At 44.3% G+C, this 18190-nt stretch overlaps 1 protein-coding gene across 1 annotated transcript; it reads left to right on the top strand.

Moving 5' to 3' along the window:
- The first annotated feature begins 8060 nt into the window (after positions 1-8060).
- On the top strand, positions 8061-17944 carry LOC139471792 (toll-like receptor 4). The gene is made up of 2 exons (XM_071254284.1): positions 8061-8078; positions 15374-17944. The coding sequence occupies exons 1-2, from the start codon at positions 8061-8063 to the stop codon at positions 17942-17944; spliced, it is 2589 nt and encodes an 862-aa protein (XP_071110385.1).
- Positions 17945-18190: the final 246 nt, after the last annotated feature.

Here is an 18190-nt window from a genome sequence, read left to right as displayed (position 1 = left end):
AATGTTACTATGTTCGGGACCAAGACCTCTTTTTATTAGCAATTACCGATAATATCTGCCCATAAAGCATACGATTCCAATAAATAATATTTTCCCACCAAGGTTTGATCTTAATGGTCTCACTTATTGATCTAGTTATTACTATAACTATCACTATGCAAGCCGTAACGGTTCATCATTCTCTCAACAACAATCTGATTTTAATGAGCTGTCGGGTGGCACTGCAGGTGAGGTACCAGTACTATCGCGACGCGCTACAAATGATCGAACCTGGACTAGGGAAACCGATTACTGAAAACATCAGTAACAATCCATGCCGCCGGCGCACGATGACCCACAATCCGCCAAGTCACAGAGCTTGACAACCTGATACGAGAAAGACTAGCAATGGGAAATTGGCTAGGTGCGGACATGTTGTCCGGGTATCTCACGGGGGCAAGTAAGTGCCTGCTACAAAAGGAGCATCCGACTGCGAGCCTTTGTGTCCATCACGTTATATCTGGTTCAGATACGATTACTTACGGGCAGCTTAGTGTGATATTGCTCCGTGGTGAAGTAGGGAGAGCGTCCGCCCGGAAAGCGGAAGGTCGATGGTTCGATGCCCTGGACACGACATTACAAAGGCGTTACAGTGAGTATGGTTTTACGCCGCCTTTAGCAATATTCGAGCAATAATACTGATGGGGGCAGCAGAAATAAGCTTCATACATAGTACCCATGTCGGGAATCGAACCAGGGTCTTCGGCATAACGAGCGAGCACTTTAACCACCAGGCTACCCCGTCTCCCCAAAGGGGTTCAAAGGTGTTACCCTGTTTGGCGTTCGGCATGACGGAATAAAACACATATACAAGGACTGGTCGGCTCGGGTACAATGTTATCTGAGTGGGATATCGTGGCAAACTGCGGAATCGTTTCTCCGAAGGCTATCACTCTTAAACCGACAGAAGTCTAGAACAAGCACACACACATGCATGCATATGTTTTTTTAAAGTTAAACCCTATTTCAACTAACGTCCTCTTTCGAATGTGCCTTTCCTGAAATACCATGATCTGTTAACATTGGCAAAAGCCCTTGATGTTTATATACGTCTTGGGGCACGGCTTTACCACTCGTCTAAGATGTTGCAGTTCGTCGTGGAGACTCGTGTCTTCATAAAATCTGTTTAGATAGGTGGGAATCACAGGTTTGCACTGATAAGGTTTCAACGTATGTCAGCACCATACCCGTGCCCGTGGTCTCACCAAATTGGCTATCGTTCAAGGTCAGCGTGAATCAGGACTTGCCTCCACATCAAGCTGACACACCATCCTATAACTGCAATACAGCTTAAAACGACGTTAACCCAAACCCACTACTCAGAATAGCTTCTGTTCTTGTATCCCGACCTATTCATTCATTGGCAGGAGATGCATGTCCCTAGCACGCCAGCGTGAGGAGGAGAACACCAACAATGAGGATTGGATGCTCTCAGTATGTGACCTAACGTGATCACTCATGCTGGCAACCCAGACCAGCGTTAGAAATTGGCACTAGTCCTGTAGTCCTTGCCAAATAGTTAAGGTATCCTAAGGACTAGTAGAAATTTCCCATTTTTAAGGGTTTTGCTATATGTTCTCATCATAAGGACTAGTGGACTAAATATGGTAGTTTCTAGCCCTGCAAACTCGATTGTTCATAGGCATAGATTGGGATATTGCTGCCTGAGACGGAACTAAACATTCATGTCCACACTCATGAACACATGTAAATCCCTTTGAGGCTCTGTTCCCTGGTTTGTCAGCGCAGTACGCATGCTCAAGGGTTCATATGCAATCCTAGACTTCGTCATTGATGACCTCCGTGTTGGATATGAGGGTAGGACATTCAGGCAAGGCGTGGGCACCTCGATCGTCACGAAATGTGTTCCCACTTATCCTTGCTGATATGTTTCTTTGTGCCAACAGAATGTCTGCTTGGATTGGCAAAATGAATAATGGTCAAATAGACACTTTCCACCAGGCTCGAAATAAAAGAAACCAGTTTCAAGAGATATGTTTCCTATGTATTTCTTTGCAAAAGGGGGTCACGGGTGGCCTAGTCGTCTAAGGCGCCGCGATTCGCAGTGCAGAGTTGCGTCCCTTAGGCACGATTGTGGGTTTGAATCCCGGTTCGCCCCGATTATGTTTCTAGGTTTGTCAGCACCATACCCGTGCTCGTGGGTTTCACATCTGAGACCTGCATAACTTCGGGCTTTCCTCTCGCATTAAGCTGACACGCCACGATATAACTGGAATACTGTTAAAAGCGGCGTTAAACCCAACTCACTCACTCACTCTTTGCTAAAGATTCAGAGGCTGTATGACAAGAGGGGATGACTTCCAATTTCCAAAATTCAACTTTCCCTTTATGTCGAGGAATGTTCCCTCAGCTCCAGCCTTTGGTGTCCACATTTCACAATTTTTCAGATACAATAGAGCATGCTCTTTCTACCACGAATTTGGATTCTTGTCCAAAAGTTGTTTGATCAACATTCCAGGCCTTACTAAAGCTTTAAAGATGTTTAATGCGGGGGACATTTCCAAATTTGACACATCATAGGCAAATATGATGTCCGATGCAATTCCCTATTTTGACTGGTTCAATATGTTCCCGTGCTTTCTTCGGGTGAACGGTTGACTTGCCTTTGCATGTGTCTATAACGGGTACCACCGGTGGGGCAGGGTACGCTCACCTTGTTCAATATCAAAATAACAGATTTCCTGGAGCTTAATCATCAGGGCGAAAAAAGGGTCAAACCTTAATTGAATGATTATTCTTCAGTTGCGTCAGATGGAAAGTTATCCGTCCTGATGCCCCATTTTCCTTGATCTAGGCTTTTGTGGAAAAATGTGCTTTTTCAAGACATGGAAAAAGTCAGTGTTTGTAAACATTTATGATCAATTTACATCAATTACATTCATCAATATGAATAATCCTAAAATGCTGTCACGTATTTCCGATGAAATAATTCATTCGTGACACGAAGGCTACAAAGTCAACTCGATTACGACAACCCAAGAACCCAGTTGACTTGCCCTTGCATGTGTTTGTAACAGGTACCACCCATGGGGCTCACCATTTCGCGAACACCTGGTATCATCACTATTTGACAGTGATTTATAAACACATGCTCATGATATTGTCGGGATCGTACAATGAACCCTGCTTTCAGCAGATATTTTTTAACATAGTAAGATTATGGAATGGATTGTGTTTTTACATGTTTTCGGACTTTCCTCACGCTTTAAGGTGACACGACATAATAAAAATCGAATTCCTATTTACATAAAAAAATTGGATATGTAATCGTCAATCCATAATATTTGGAAGCCTCAAATCCCACGTTTTAGGGTGCAGCTTTGCTTCCTGCTTGTACAACAATGTAATATTATCAAATCACACTTCCTGAAATCTTATTTAAATCATCACAGGTTGATATGCTACAAACATCAACTCTGTGGTGATATCTAGCTATGATGTCTGTATTACGTCTGTCTAGTATATACTTGTCAAGATACGCGGTGATGTAGCCTTGTGGTTGAAGAGGTCGCTCGTCACGCCGAAGTCCCGGGTCGATTATGCCCATTTTTGGGTGTCCCTTGTGATGTTACTGGAATGTTGCAGAAAGATACGTAAAGCCATACTCACTGCAGCTCACTTGTCGGTAAGGTTGTTTTATGTGAAACAAAAACGCCATTGTCTCCAGCTTTACCTTATGGCCGGATATATGTGTTGACGTCTTCGTAAAACCAGTGACACTGGGGTAGCCTAGTGGTTAATGCGATCGCTCGTTTTGGCGCAGTCTGGGTTTGATTCTATACGTGGTACAATGTCTGAACCCCACTTTTGGTTTCGAGATATTGCTGGAATATATCCAAACAAAAGCGATAATACCCTTTCCATATTCCTAAGAAAGAGTTCATTTTGGGTAAAATATTGCATTCCTTCAACACAACCGTTTCTTACAATCAGAGATACGTTCAGTGAGAAGTTTACATGTTACAACAGGATCTTGGAGATTTCATTATCAACGTTCCTTTAAATTTACATGCCTCTATGAATTCTTATCATTTTGTAAATAAGCAGTATTTATTGTGCATTATCAAACAGGAAAGCAGATTATAACTTAAGTCAACAGAGATGTCATATTATTCGATTCCCTATTTTAGTTTTAAATGTTGATCTTAATTTATCTTTGACCCGTGAAGATCCGGGGTAGAATAGGCCTTCAGCAACCCATGCATACCGTAAATGGCGATTTTGCTTGTCGTAAGAGGCGATTTATGGGATCGGGTGGTCAGGCTCGCTGACTTGGTTCATGCATGTCATCGTATCCCAATTGCGTGAATCGACGCTCATGCTGTGAATCACTAGATTGTCTGGTCCAAACTCGATTATTAACAGACCGCCATCATATAGCTGGAATATTGCTTAGTCCGAAAACCTGGTAGTCCGGAACCGTTTGTCATTGTCCATGTATGTTTAACGCAATATTTCTCCCAACCTTGATTCGTTAATCCGCGAATTTGTTAATCTGGAACTAAGCCGTCCAGACTAAGGATGTTTTCACTGTATTTCGAACCATTCATCCAGATTAAAGAGGATGTCTCTGTTCCTGGAACCATACCCCCAGGTGAAGGAGGATTTCACGGTATCTGTAACCATTCATCCAGATTAAATAGGATTTCACGGTATATTGAACCATACCCCCAGGTGAGGGAGGATTTCACGGTATCAGGAACCATACCCCCAGGTGAAGGAGGATTTCACGGTATCTGGAACCATTCATCAAGATTAAATAGGATTTCACGGTATCTGGAACCATAGCCCCAGGTGAGGGAGGATTTCACGGTATCTGGAACCATAGCCCCAGGCGAAGGAGGATTTCAAGGGCATCTGGAACCATACCCCCAGGCGAAGGAGGATTTCACGGCATCTGGATTCATACCCCCAGGCGAAGGAAGATTTCACGGCATCTGGAACCATACCCCCAGGCGAAGGAGGATTTCACGGCATCTGGAACCATACCCCCAGGCGAAGGAAGATTTCACGGCATCTGGATTCATACCCCCAGGCGAAGGAGGATTTCACGGCATCTGGAACCATACCCCCAGGCGAAGGAGGATTTCACGGCATCTGGAACCATACCCCCAGGCGAAGGAGGATTTCACAGGATCTGGAACCATGCCCCCAGGTGAAGGAGGATTTCACGGTATCTGGAACCATACCCCAAGGGGAAGGAGGATTTCACGGTATCTGGAAGCATACATCAAGGTGAAGGAGGATTTCACGGTATCTCGAACCATTCATCCAGATTAAACAGGATTTCACGGTATCTGAAACCATACCCCCAGGTGAAGGAGGATTTCACGGTATCTGGAACCATAGCCCCAGGCGAAGGAGGATTTCACGGTTTCTGGAAACATAACCCCAGGTGAAGGAGGATATCACGGTATCTGGAACCATACCCCCAGGTGAAGGAGGATATCACGGTATCTGGAACCATAGCCCAAGGTGAAGGAGGATTTCACGGCATCTGAAACCATACCCCCAGGTGAAGGAGGATTTCACGGCATCTGGAACCATACCCCCAGGCGAAGGAGGATTTCACGGTATCTGGAACTATAACCCCAGGCGAAGGAGGATTTCATGGCATCTGGAACCATACCCCCAGGTGAAGGGGGATTTCATGGCATCTGGAACCATACCCCCAGGTGAAGGAGGATTTCACGGCATCTGGAACCATACCCCCAGGTGAAGGATGATTTCACGGCATCTGGAACCATACCCCCAGGTGAAGGAGGATTTCACGGCATCTGGAACCATACCCCCAGGTGAAGGAGGATTTCACGGTATCTGGAACCATACCCCCAGGTGAAGGAGGATTTCACGGTATCTGTAACCATACCCCCAGGTGAAAGAGGATATCACGCTATCTGGAACCATGCCCCCAGGTGAAGGAGGATTTAACGGTATCTGGAAGCATACCCCCGACTACTTTATACATCACATCAGTATAAATGAAACGTTTGATAAACTGAAAAAAATTCCTGCAGCTCATCAGTCATTCAATACATCATCAATACACATCGTAAAGTCGAAGGCTGTGTTACATATTGTAGTAACTGCGTCAGGTGGGGCCCTACTACAGTTACCTAAACGTAGTGTCGTTCCGTGTCGTCATGGCAAGTTAGGTCATGACTTTGCAGCTCGGCTGGTCAGAATCGGGGTATCTGAGTCAAGGAGTGATTTGTCTATCGATTCTTTCTCCGAAAATCTCAAACAGCATTCATACGCATAATAACCGCAACACCAGGCTTTATACTCGCATAGTTTTACTTACTCGTCAGTCCATCTATCAAGACACGACAGAATCAGACCGGCCAGGCTCGTCACTGCGTGGGATTCGACTCAATCGATTTTTAAACCGCACTCTCCTCTCCAAATGTTTAAGGTGTCATTTTGAAGTGTTCGGGCCTGTCTTTGTCACATGTCCTCAAAGATCTTTTTAATTGGTTATGAACAATATCAGACCATGAAGTCTCGTTTGTGTCGTGATTGGAAAACTACCAGAACCTACTAACCTGATTGATTAATTGATTAATTGGCGACAACAACACAGAAGCTATCTCGAAATACCCAGTAACTGTCATTGCTCTATTGATTTCCTGCTTGTTTGCGCCAAGTCGGCAGCTCTGTGTTTCCCTCGTGTTAAAGCTATAACCATCAATTTAAAGGTTGACCTTGTTATAATTTTTTAAGGTTTGGGGATGCAGTTTTACCTTATAACAATATACCATCAATATACATGACGAAGTTAAAGACGGTCTTACATACACTATCACTATATATGGTGATGTCAAAAACGGTGTTAAATACACCATCAATAAACATGGTGATGTCGAAGACGGTGTTAAATACGCCATCAATATACATGATTATGTCAAACACAGTGTTAAATACACCATTAATAAACATGGTGATGTCGAAGACGGTGTTAAATACACCATCAAGAAACATGGTGATGTCGAAGACGGTGTTAAATACACCATCAAAAAACATGGTGATGTCGAAGACGGTGTTAAACACACCATCAATAAACATGGTGATGTCGAAGACGGTTTTAAATACACAATCAATAAACATGGTGATGTCGAAGACGGTTTTAAATACACCATCAACATACATGGTGATGTCGAAGACGGTTTTAAATACACCATCAACATACATGGTGATGTCGAAGACGGTGTTAAAGACACTATCAATATACATGGTGATGTCGAAGATGGCGTTAAATACACCGTCAACATACATGGTGATGTCAAAGACGGTGTTAAATACACCATCAACATACATGGTGATGTCGAAAACGGTGTTAAATACACCATCAATAAACATGGTGATGTCGAAAACGGTGTTAAATACACCATCAATATGCATGGTGAAGTCGTAGAGTCTTACCACAGCAAAATGTCAAAATTATCTTTTGATGGGGCGACAATGCAACATGGGAACAGATTTCGACCCGGAAAAATGTCCCATGTCGCCCTTTGGTAAAATATACAAGATTATTCAAAGGGCGATAAAACGACAATGCGACAAATTGCGAAAATGTCACATTGTCGCGTTTTGGTTAATTTTGACACTTTTTGCTTGTTTTGGTAAGGGCGAGAAGGCAACAATGCAACAAAGTCCCTTCTCGGATTCCATAGAACAGCGGGGTTAACTCCCCCTAATCGCAAGTGGATTCACAACATTTTTTTGTACTTAAGTGCGTGCGCAGTTTCAAGTTGTATTGATTTAATATCCCAATATGTCCGACTAACGCTTTCAACACTGCTGCCCAAACAGGAAAAGCTTCTGTCTGACTGGCGTAGAAAGACTTAAACCGGACAAGTAGCATGAGTGTTGGCTTGAATCGATAGCTGTAAATACCAGGAAGTATATGTCAGTACAAAGTCTGAATATCCACACAAAACCCCCACGTCTGTAAACGGTGTCCTGACGCGAGGACGCTGATACGTGATACTTCCTCAACGATGCTTTTGCACATATATGTAAGTACTTAGGTCTGAAGTTAACAAAGGGGCAAGGGAAAAATAACCCTTATAACGCCGTAAATGCAACTAATGTCCATTGGCAAGATGTTGTGAAAATCACTTTTCCACAGAACAGATAATGTTGTCTATGATTAATTGTTAACAATAATTGTATTAAGAAGAAGGAATAATAAATAAGAACCTAACTTCAAAATCAATTCACATTCGTGGTATGAACACAGTGAAACAAGAAATTAAGGCAGCAATATTTTGACTTTACGTGATACTTACTTTCAGATCACAACTTACTAGGTTGAGGCCGGGTGATAATATATCTATATCTATATATCTATATGTATATCTATATCTATATATCTATATCTATATCTATAGGCGTAAGTTGTTTGTGACGTCATAATTTCCTAAATGTTAACACGTCACGTAACTATTTGTTACTACTTTGTAATGGAGAGAGAGAGAGAGGGGGGGGGGGGGGGGGGGGGGGTATCACGCGTGTGCTTGATGATAAATATCCTGCATTAGGAATAACCATTGTATTGTATTAATACAGGATATTTACTATCCCCAAACACACACGCGTTTCAAGCCGCAGGGGTCTACAAGCACAGATATGGCTATTGATCCCGCTTGGAAAGGCCTCGTGCCCTCGCAAAATTGTTTCGAAATTTATATCTCCAAAGTTGCCAAAACTTATAAAATGCCTTAGCTACGTTACAGTTAGACACTGATTTTTAGTATATTAGACTGTTCTTTTGATAATGATAGAAATTATCCCTGTAGTTTATCCAGGGCGACGCCATGTTTGTTTATAAACAGTGAAAGCCTGTATTAACATTTAAAGGAAACTTTTGTTACTGTCGTGTGACGTCATCAGAGGTTCATAAGTAGATATCACGACTTAAAAGCTCGAGGTCAGTAGTGCTGTCTAAAGATCACGACTTTATAGCTTGTCCAGTACTAATATCTAAAGACAAAGACTTTATAGCTTGATTCCAGGAGTAATATCTAGAGATCATGACTTTATAGCTTGAGTCCAGGACTAACATCTAGAGATAACGACTTTATGGGTTGAGTCCAGGATTAATATCTAGAGATCACCACTTAATAGCACGAGGCCTTGGGATAATGTCAAGAGATCACCACTTAATAGCTCGAGGCCTTGGGATAATATCAAGAGATCACCACTTAATAGCTCGAGGCCTTGGGATAATATCAAGAGATCACCACTTAATAGCTCGAGGCCTTGGGATAATATCAAGAGATCACCACTTAATAGCTCGAGGCCTTGGGATAATATCAAGAGATCACCACTTAATAGCTCGAGTCCTTGGTATAATATCTCAAGACCTTGTCTACATCTTCTCGATGCAATATTTAATTATTGAGGCAAAGTTTTGATGTAAAATGACTGCCACGTTAGTATTTGGAGGCCTTGAGATAATAAATAGAAGTCACGATTTAACATCTTGAGGCCAGGAATATCCAACTCATCGCTTCGACTTTCCAGTTTGAGGTCATCTGTAATATCCTTATAGCCCAAGTCCAGTATTTCGTATCTAACTAAGAAGTACGAGATATCGGGATGCCATATCTTGAAGCCAGGATATCAAGACGTCTCATCCCGAGGTCACCATTTAATACCCTGCGGCTATGAATTTTAGACATATATTGACATGATGTTGACGCCACCAAAAAGTATCTGGAATTTTTTTCATAATTCGAAGCTATGATTTATTTATCAACACAACCATTCCCCATCTGGTCACGTTGAATATTGTATAGTAGCTGTTCAACATCAACGCGAAAACTTCACATCGGATCCCGTGAAGATCCACGTTAGATCCACATATTCAGCATCCCATGCTTGTCGTAAGAGGCAACTGATGTGACCGGGTGGTCTGGCACGGTGACTTTGTGATGGTTTACATGCAGTTGTTGTTATGGATTTGATCAACCCTGGTCTTTCTCTGTCGATACATATTGGTTACTTACACTGAATAGTTGCAAAACTAAACCCGTCATCTACTAACCACTCACCAACTTGTCCATCTCGTTACATCCATTGACACACCACTTCAACCCCCTCTCATCAACCTCACCACACCCAGTGACATACTACTTCACTCACCCACTAATCAACCTCACTACACCCAGTGACACACCACTTCACACACCCACTTATCCACTTCTTACAGCCAGTGACACACCACTTCACACACCCACTAATCAACCTCACTACACCCTGTGACACACCACTTCACACACCCACTAATCAACCTCACTACACCCTGTGACACACCACTTCACTCAGTCACTCATCCTCCCCACTTCCATGGCATACCACTTCACTCACTCACTCATCCTCCCCACTTCTATGGCATACCACTTCACACACTCACTCATACTCCCCACTTCTATGGCATACTACTTCACTCACCCACTCATCCTCCCCACTTCCATGGCATACTACTTCACTCACCCACTCATCCTCCCCACTTCCATGGCATACCACTTCACACACCCACTCATCCTCCCCACTTCCATGGCATACTACTTCACTCACCCACTCATCCTCCCATCTTCCATGGCATACTACTTCACTCACCCACTCATCCTCCCCACTTCCATGGCATACTACTTCACTCACCCACTCATCCTCCCCACTTCCATGGCATACTACTTCACTCACCCACTCATCCTCCCCACTTCCATGGCATACCACTTCACACACCCACTCATCCTCCCCACTTCCATGGCATACCACTTCACACACTCACTCATCCTCCCCACTTCCATGGCATACTACTTCACTCACCCACTCATCCTCCCCACTTCCATGGCATACCACTTCACTCACCCACTCATCCTCACCACTTCCATGGCATACCACTTAACTCACTCACTCATCCTCCCCACTCCCATGGCATACCACTTCACACACCCACTCATCCTCCCCACTTCTATGGCATACCACTTCACTCACCCACTCATCCTCCCCACTTCCATGGCATACCACTTCACACACTCACTCATCCTCCCCACTTCCATGGCATACCACGTCTAACACCCACTCATCCTCCCCACTTCCATGGCATACTACTTCACTCACCCACTCATCCTCCCCACTTCCATGGCATACCACTTAACTCACTCACTCATCCTCCCCACTTCCATGGCATACCACTTCACACACCCACTCATCCTCCCCACTTCTATGGCATACCACTTCACTCACCCACTCATCCTCCCCACTTCCATGGCATACTACTTCACTCACCCACTCATCCTCCCCACTTCCATGGCATACTACTTCACTCACCCACTCATCCTCCCCACTTCCATGGCATACTACTTCACTCACCCACTCATCCTCCCCACTTCCATGGCATACTACTTTACTCACTCACTCATCCTCCCCACTTCTATGGCATACCACTTCACTCACCCACTCATCCTCCCCACTTCCATGGCATACCACTTCACACACTCACTCATCCTCCCCACTTCCATGGCATACCACGTCACACACCCACTCATCCTCCCCACTTCCATGGCATACTACTTCACTCACCCACTCATCCTCCCCACTTCCATGGCATACTACTTCACTCACCCACTCATCCTCCCCACTTCCATGGCATACTACTTCACTCACCCACTCATCCTCCCCACTTCCATGGCATACTACTTCACTCACCCACTCATCCTCCCCACTTCTATGGCATACTACTTCACTCACCCACTCATCCTCCCCACTTCCATGGCATACTACTTCACTCACCCACTCATCCTCCCCACTTCCATGGCATACTACTTCACTCACCCACTCATCCTCCCCACTTCCATGGCATACTACTTCACTCACCCACTCATCCTCCCCACTTCCATGGCATACCACTTCACTCACCCACTCATCCTCCCCACTTCCATGGCATACTACTTCACTCACCCACTCATCCTCCCCACTTCCATGGCATACTACTTCACTCACCCACTCATCCTCCCCACTTCCATGGCATACTACTTCACTCACGCACTCATCCTCCCCACTTCCATGGCATACTACTTCACTCACCCACTCATCCTCCCCACTTCTATGGCATACTACTTCACTCACCCACTCATCCTCCCCACTTCCATGGCATACTACTTCCCTCACCCACTCATCCTCCCCACTTCCATGGCATACCACGTCACTCACTCACTCATCCTCCCCACTTCCATGGCATACTACTTCACTCACCCACTCATCCTCCCCACTTCCATGGCATACTACTTCACTCACCCACTCATCCTCCCCACTTCCATGGCATACTACTTCACTCACCCACTCATCCTCCCCACTTCCATGGCATACTACTTCACTCACCCACTCATCCTCCCCACTTCCATGGCATACTACTTCACTCACCCACTCATCCTCCCCACTTCCATGGCATACTACTTCACTCACGCACTCATCCTCCCCACTTCCATGGCATACTACTTCACTCACTCACTCATCCTCACCACTTCCATGGCATACTACTTCACTCACCCACTCATCCTCCCCACTTCCATGGCATACCACTTCACACACCCACTCATCCTCCCCACTTCCATGGCATACTACTTCACTCACCCACTCATCCTCCCCACTTCCATGGCATACTACTTCACTCACCCACTCATCCTCCCCACTTCCATGGCATACCACTTCACTCACCCACTCATCCTCCCCACTTCTATGGCATACTACTTCACTCACCCACTCATCCTCCCCACTTCTATGGCATACCACTTCACTCACCCACTCATCCTCCCCACTTCCATGGCATACCACTTCACACACCCACTCATTTCCCCACTTCCATGGCATACCACTTCACTCACGCACTCATCCTCCCCACTTCCATGGCATACCACTTCACACACCCACTCATTTCCCCACTTCCATGGCATACCACGTCACTCACCCACTCATCCTCCCCACTTCCATGGCATACCACTTCACACACCCACTCATTTCCCCACTTCCATGGCATACTACTTCACTCACCCACTCATCCTCCCCACTTCCATGGCATACCACTTCGCTAAGTCACTCACCCTCCCCACTTCCATGGCATACCTCTTCACTCACTCACTCATCCTCCCCACTTCCATGGCATATCACTTCACACAGCCACTCATCCTCCCCACTTCCATGGCATACCACTTCACTCACCCACTCATCCTCCCCACTTCCATGGCATACCACTTCGCTAAGTCACTCACCCTCCCCACTTCCATGGCATACCTCTTCACTCACTCACTCATCCTCCCCACTTCAATGGCATACCACTTCACTCACCCACTCATCCTCACCACTTCCATGGCATACCACTTCACACAGCCACTCATCCTCCCCACTTCCATGGCATACCACTTCTCTCACTCACTCATCCTCCCCACTTCTATGGCATACCACTTAACTCACCCACTCATCCTCCCCACTACTATGGCATACCACTTCACACACCCACTCATCCTCCCCACTTCCATGGCATACCACTTCACTCACCCACTAATTCTCCCCACTTCTATGGCATACCACTTCACTCACCCACTCATCCTCCCCACTTCCATGGCATACCACTTCACACACCCACTCATCCTGCCCACTTCCATGGCATACCACTTCACATACCACTTCACTCACCCATTCATCCTCCCCACTTCCATGGCATACCACTTCACATACCACGTCACATACCACGTCACATACCACGTCACATACCCCACTACCCCACTAGCAGGAGTTCCTTCAACGTTGTTGGAGGATTTGAAGGATTCGTTCCATTTTACCCAATCGATCGGTGAGCCGAGGGATCATATTAACATTGAGACTCGTCAGTGAAAAGGACCCATTTTAACTAATATGCTGCCCACTGCAAGTGTCTGAAGCACTGGTGTCGTCGACGTTGAAGCTCCGGCGTCAAGCTTTGGCCCTCTGACCTTTGCAACAATATTCCAGTTGACGTGAAGGGTAAGCCAAGAATGAATTTGGTGAAACCAGCGAGCATGGCACTCATTATCAGAGTTAATCTTGGATTCGAACCCACGATTATCCGGTCCTAGCACGGCAAATCTCGAGAAATGTGGACCACACGTGCACCCTGACGTTGGAGAGTTGTCACAAACATGACGAGGTCGACTTTATTAAAAGATAATTAACTTCTCAACAAATTCAACAACAAAAACGAACATAACAATATTGTCTCCCATAAGAATGAGATGGTAAAAGTTATGTGTTGATACAGGTTTGATGATGGCCCAAAACCGAAAGTCAATTCTCAAATGACAGTCTGTAAAGAAAACACAAAATTGTTTGGAAAAATTATAATAATAAATTTTGAAAAGAAAATTAGATTGTTTTTTAGTCACGGTAAACATAAATACACTTTAAACCTTCAAGAACGGGAGAGTAGATTTGTGTGCTTGAAAAAGTGATAAGAAAATGATCACAGTTAAATTTGACTTTGGAAAACATTTATAACCAAAAGGTAAATTAGTTACGGTGACACACAGATGTTATTTTCGGGTGCATTCTGGTAATATTCCAGCGATACTAAAGCGGCCTGAAAGTAATCCTGTGTGGGCAAGATACACAAGTCATGGGTATGAGAGCGCCGCCCGACCTTGCCTTGAACTTCGATCGGGACATAAAAATGAATATCACTTGACAATGTGTCATGTATCTATTTAAAATAAATCTTGCTTTAATCACAGTACGTTTGTTGTATACCAATTTGTACTGAAGGTAGCCTGTCTCTTAGATTGAAGGAATGATAAACACTTGAGTTTCCTGAGACTATCATCTTTTTAGTTTCATGTCATGTCTCATAAACATCCAAGATCCTGAATAGAATGGAACATGTATGTTGCCAGGTTTAGAATAGAGGGATCATGGAAGAATTATAGCTTTCATCACGTGAGTGGGTGAGTGAGTGAGTGAGAGAGTGGGTGGGCGGGCGGGTGGGTGGGTGAGTGAGTGAGTGAGTGAGTGAGTGAGTGCTACTTTGAAGTTATATTCCAGCTTTATGTGGGAGGAAAGCCCGAGGTGATGCAGATTTCTGAAGTGCACGACTTTGGTGAAACGCACGAGCACGGTATGGTGCTGACAAACCTAGAAACCCAAGGGACGCAACTCTGCATTAGACGACAAGGTAACCCGTGCCCCCACCCCGTAATTCAGAATGACAGTGTCATTTTATCATGCATGATACGTGTATTAATTTACAAATTATTTGCATATGTTTTATTGTTTGCAGATCCTGTATTTAACAGTGGCTCTGGTAACAGGTGAATTTCGTCTTGCAAGGGATTGTCAGCTGTGTCGGTGTTCGGAAACCAGTGACACAATCACTGCCGACTGTACAAACCGAAACTTGTCATCCGTTCCCAGAAAACTCCCGCACGATACCACGAACTTGACACTGGCTCATAACAAAATTTGGTGCATTGGCAAGGGATTGAGAAACTACACTTTCCTAAAGCGACTTGATTTATCATTCAATAACCTGAATCAACTTGGTCGTGATGACTTTGCCGGACTTTCTGAATTGCAGGTTCTCAATCTCAGTGACAATCAATTACGTCTGTCCAAAAAGGTTTACCCATTGGGTTTGTTCCGCTCCCAGAAAAAACTACGGGTGCTGACAGTCAATAACAATCATCCACCAAAAAAGAAAGCCCCTTTGAATGATCCACTACAGTACCCAGATGGAACCTTTAAAGATTTGGTTTCCCTTGAGGAACTTCACATAGATGGGCTCAGGAATCCAGTGTTTGGAGAAGGATTTAAATACACCAATATCACAAGGCTGATGATTGGAGGGATTTGTGACATGAGACACGTGTCAAATGTAACATTCCGCTATTTGAGTGGAATAACGCACCTCGATATTACAAATTGTGAAATAACTGATATTGGTCAATCTGCATTTGAGCCTCTCCAAAACATTCACACGTTAGACTTGTCCCACAATCCCTATCTTGGGTTGGACAAGGCTTTTGCGAGTTTGTACGGTCTTCGTAATTCTTCATTGAAAATTCTAAAAGCAGATAAACTTAACAGATATCGGGGAACTGGCATTCTCGTATCTGTGGAACACGTAAAATATATGTCTGATATGGTCCTTGAGGAATTACATCTAGATGACAACCGGATAGAATTACTGGATCCTCGAGTGCCCGTCCTCATGCCTCAAACCCTTAAAACTGTTTCCATGCGAAGAAACATGTTTTTGTTTGGTATTTACCTTCTAACAATGACATCAATGACCAACCTGCAGTTTGTGGATAGTTCTTCAGGTCATTTGTCTCATGCTCGTCCATTTTCAGTACAAGCAAAAGCTCAACTTGTTTCTATCCTCACAAACCCTCATATGGATTATGCTGACATCTCACGACATGACGAGAGTTGCAGTACAATTTGCCCTGTCGCCAACTCAAATAAACATGAATTTTCTCAATTTGGAGATGTTTCTGTTGATGACATACCGTGGCCGGGAAATTTCACCATTAATATTCCACCGAATGGAACACATGCAAACGTCAGCAACTCAAAACTGAGTTTCATCATCCCTAGAATTACATTTGGTGAAAACAGAGTGAAGGTTTTGGATCTGTCTTATAATTTTTTTACACAGTGGTCTGGGCCGATTTTCGGGCTTCATCATCTGGAATTCATTGATGCATCGCACAATTATTGTGACTTAATAAGCACACACTTCTTTGATGATTTCCTTTCCTTGAGAATACTGAACATCAGCTACAATTATCTTGGCTACTCATTACAGAATGAAACATTTCGTAAGCTATCCAATCTTGAACATCTGGACCTAGCAAATAATAAACTAAATACTCTTCCAAGGGACATTTTTAAGGGCTTAGAATGTCTCAAATACCTGAGTGTTCGGTCCAATTATTTGAATACGTGGAATGCCAACATTGGGGATCTGAGGAATCTGAAACTTTTGGACCTCTCTGAAAATCTCTTTGAGCAGCTTGATGTAACCTTTAGAAATCAGATTGATGACAATAAAAGAAAAGGATTGCTTATAATGCTTCATAAGAACCGATGGAGATGTACATGTGAGACGCTGAGCTTCTTAAAGTGGCTAAACATGAAAGGCAGTAGTGTTTATGATATGGAGGAACTATCCTGTACAGAGGTAGATGGTGGCGAAAAGAACATGGCCAATCTACCAGAAATCATCATGGAACTAGAGAAGAACTGTGCATCGTACACTGGGGTGGTGATTGGGATGGTCAGTCTCATTATGCTGGTCTTGGCATTAACCGTGACAGGCGTCGTGTACAGATACAGGTGGAAACTGAGGTACCTCTACTACGTTGCCCGGAACAGACACAGAGGGTACCTGCCTGCTGTAGAGGCGGAACAGGAGTTCGAGTTTGATGCCTTCATATCCTACGCTGACGAGGACCGTGGACTTGTGGTAAGGGACATGAGGCAGAAGCTTGAAGAGATGCAAGGACTAAAGCTCTGTATCCATCACCGAGATTTCCTCGTTGGAGAGGCTATTGCAGCCAACATCCTGAACGCTGTCAAATCCAGCAGGAAGACTGTGATCATCCTGTCCAGACACTTCTTGAGGAGCTACTGGTGTAAGTACGAAGTTGAGATGGCCAAGATGGAGAGTATCTACACTGGACGGAACACACTGCTGGTTGTAATCCTAGAGAACATCCCTGTAAAGGACCTGCCTCCCGATATTGTGGAGTTGATGCGTCAAGATTCCTATGTAGAGTACACGGATGATCTGGATGGTCAAGAAGTGTTCTGGCAGAATCTGGACCGGGCAATACGTGTTTCCTAGAACGACCTCTCTATTTGAAAAAATGGGACCAATCATTTAATATTCTTAAGATATACATCTTTTCTCTGAAAGGAGGGGCCAAAACACATCTTTTACAGACTTCAGATATAAAACATAAGGCTAAATAAGTTTTCCCAGCATTTTGTGCAACAGTTTAAAAAACGAAAAACAATCTATCTTTATGTGTTGACATGAGCCTTAAATATCAGAATCCATCAGGCACAACATAGTCAAATCTCTCTTCAA

This window comes from Haliotis cracherodii, unplaced genomic scaffold, assembly GCF_022045235.1.
Source record: "Haliotis cracherodii isolate W230 unplaced genomic scaffold, xgHalCrac1.p SCAF_23, whole genome shotgun sequence".
Classification (NCBI taxonomy): Eukaryota; Metazoa; Mollusca; class Gastropoda; order Lepetellida; family Haliotidae; genus Haliotis; species Haliotis cracherodii.
Note: the sequence above shows the minus strand (reverse complement) of the source record. Positions and strands in the feature narration are given on the sequence as shown.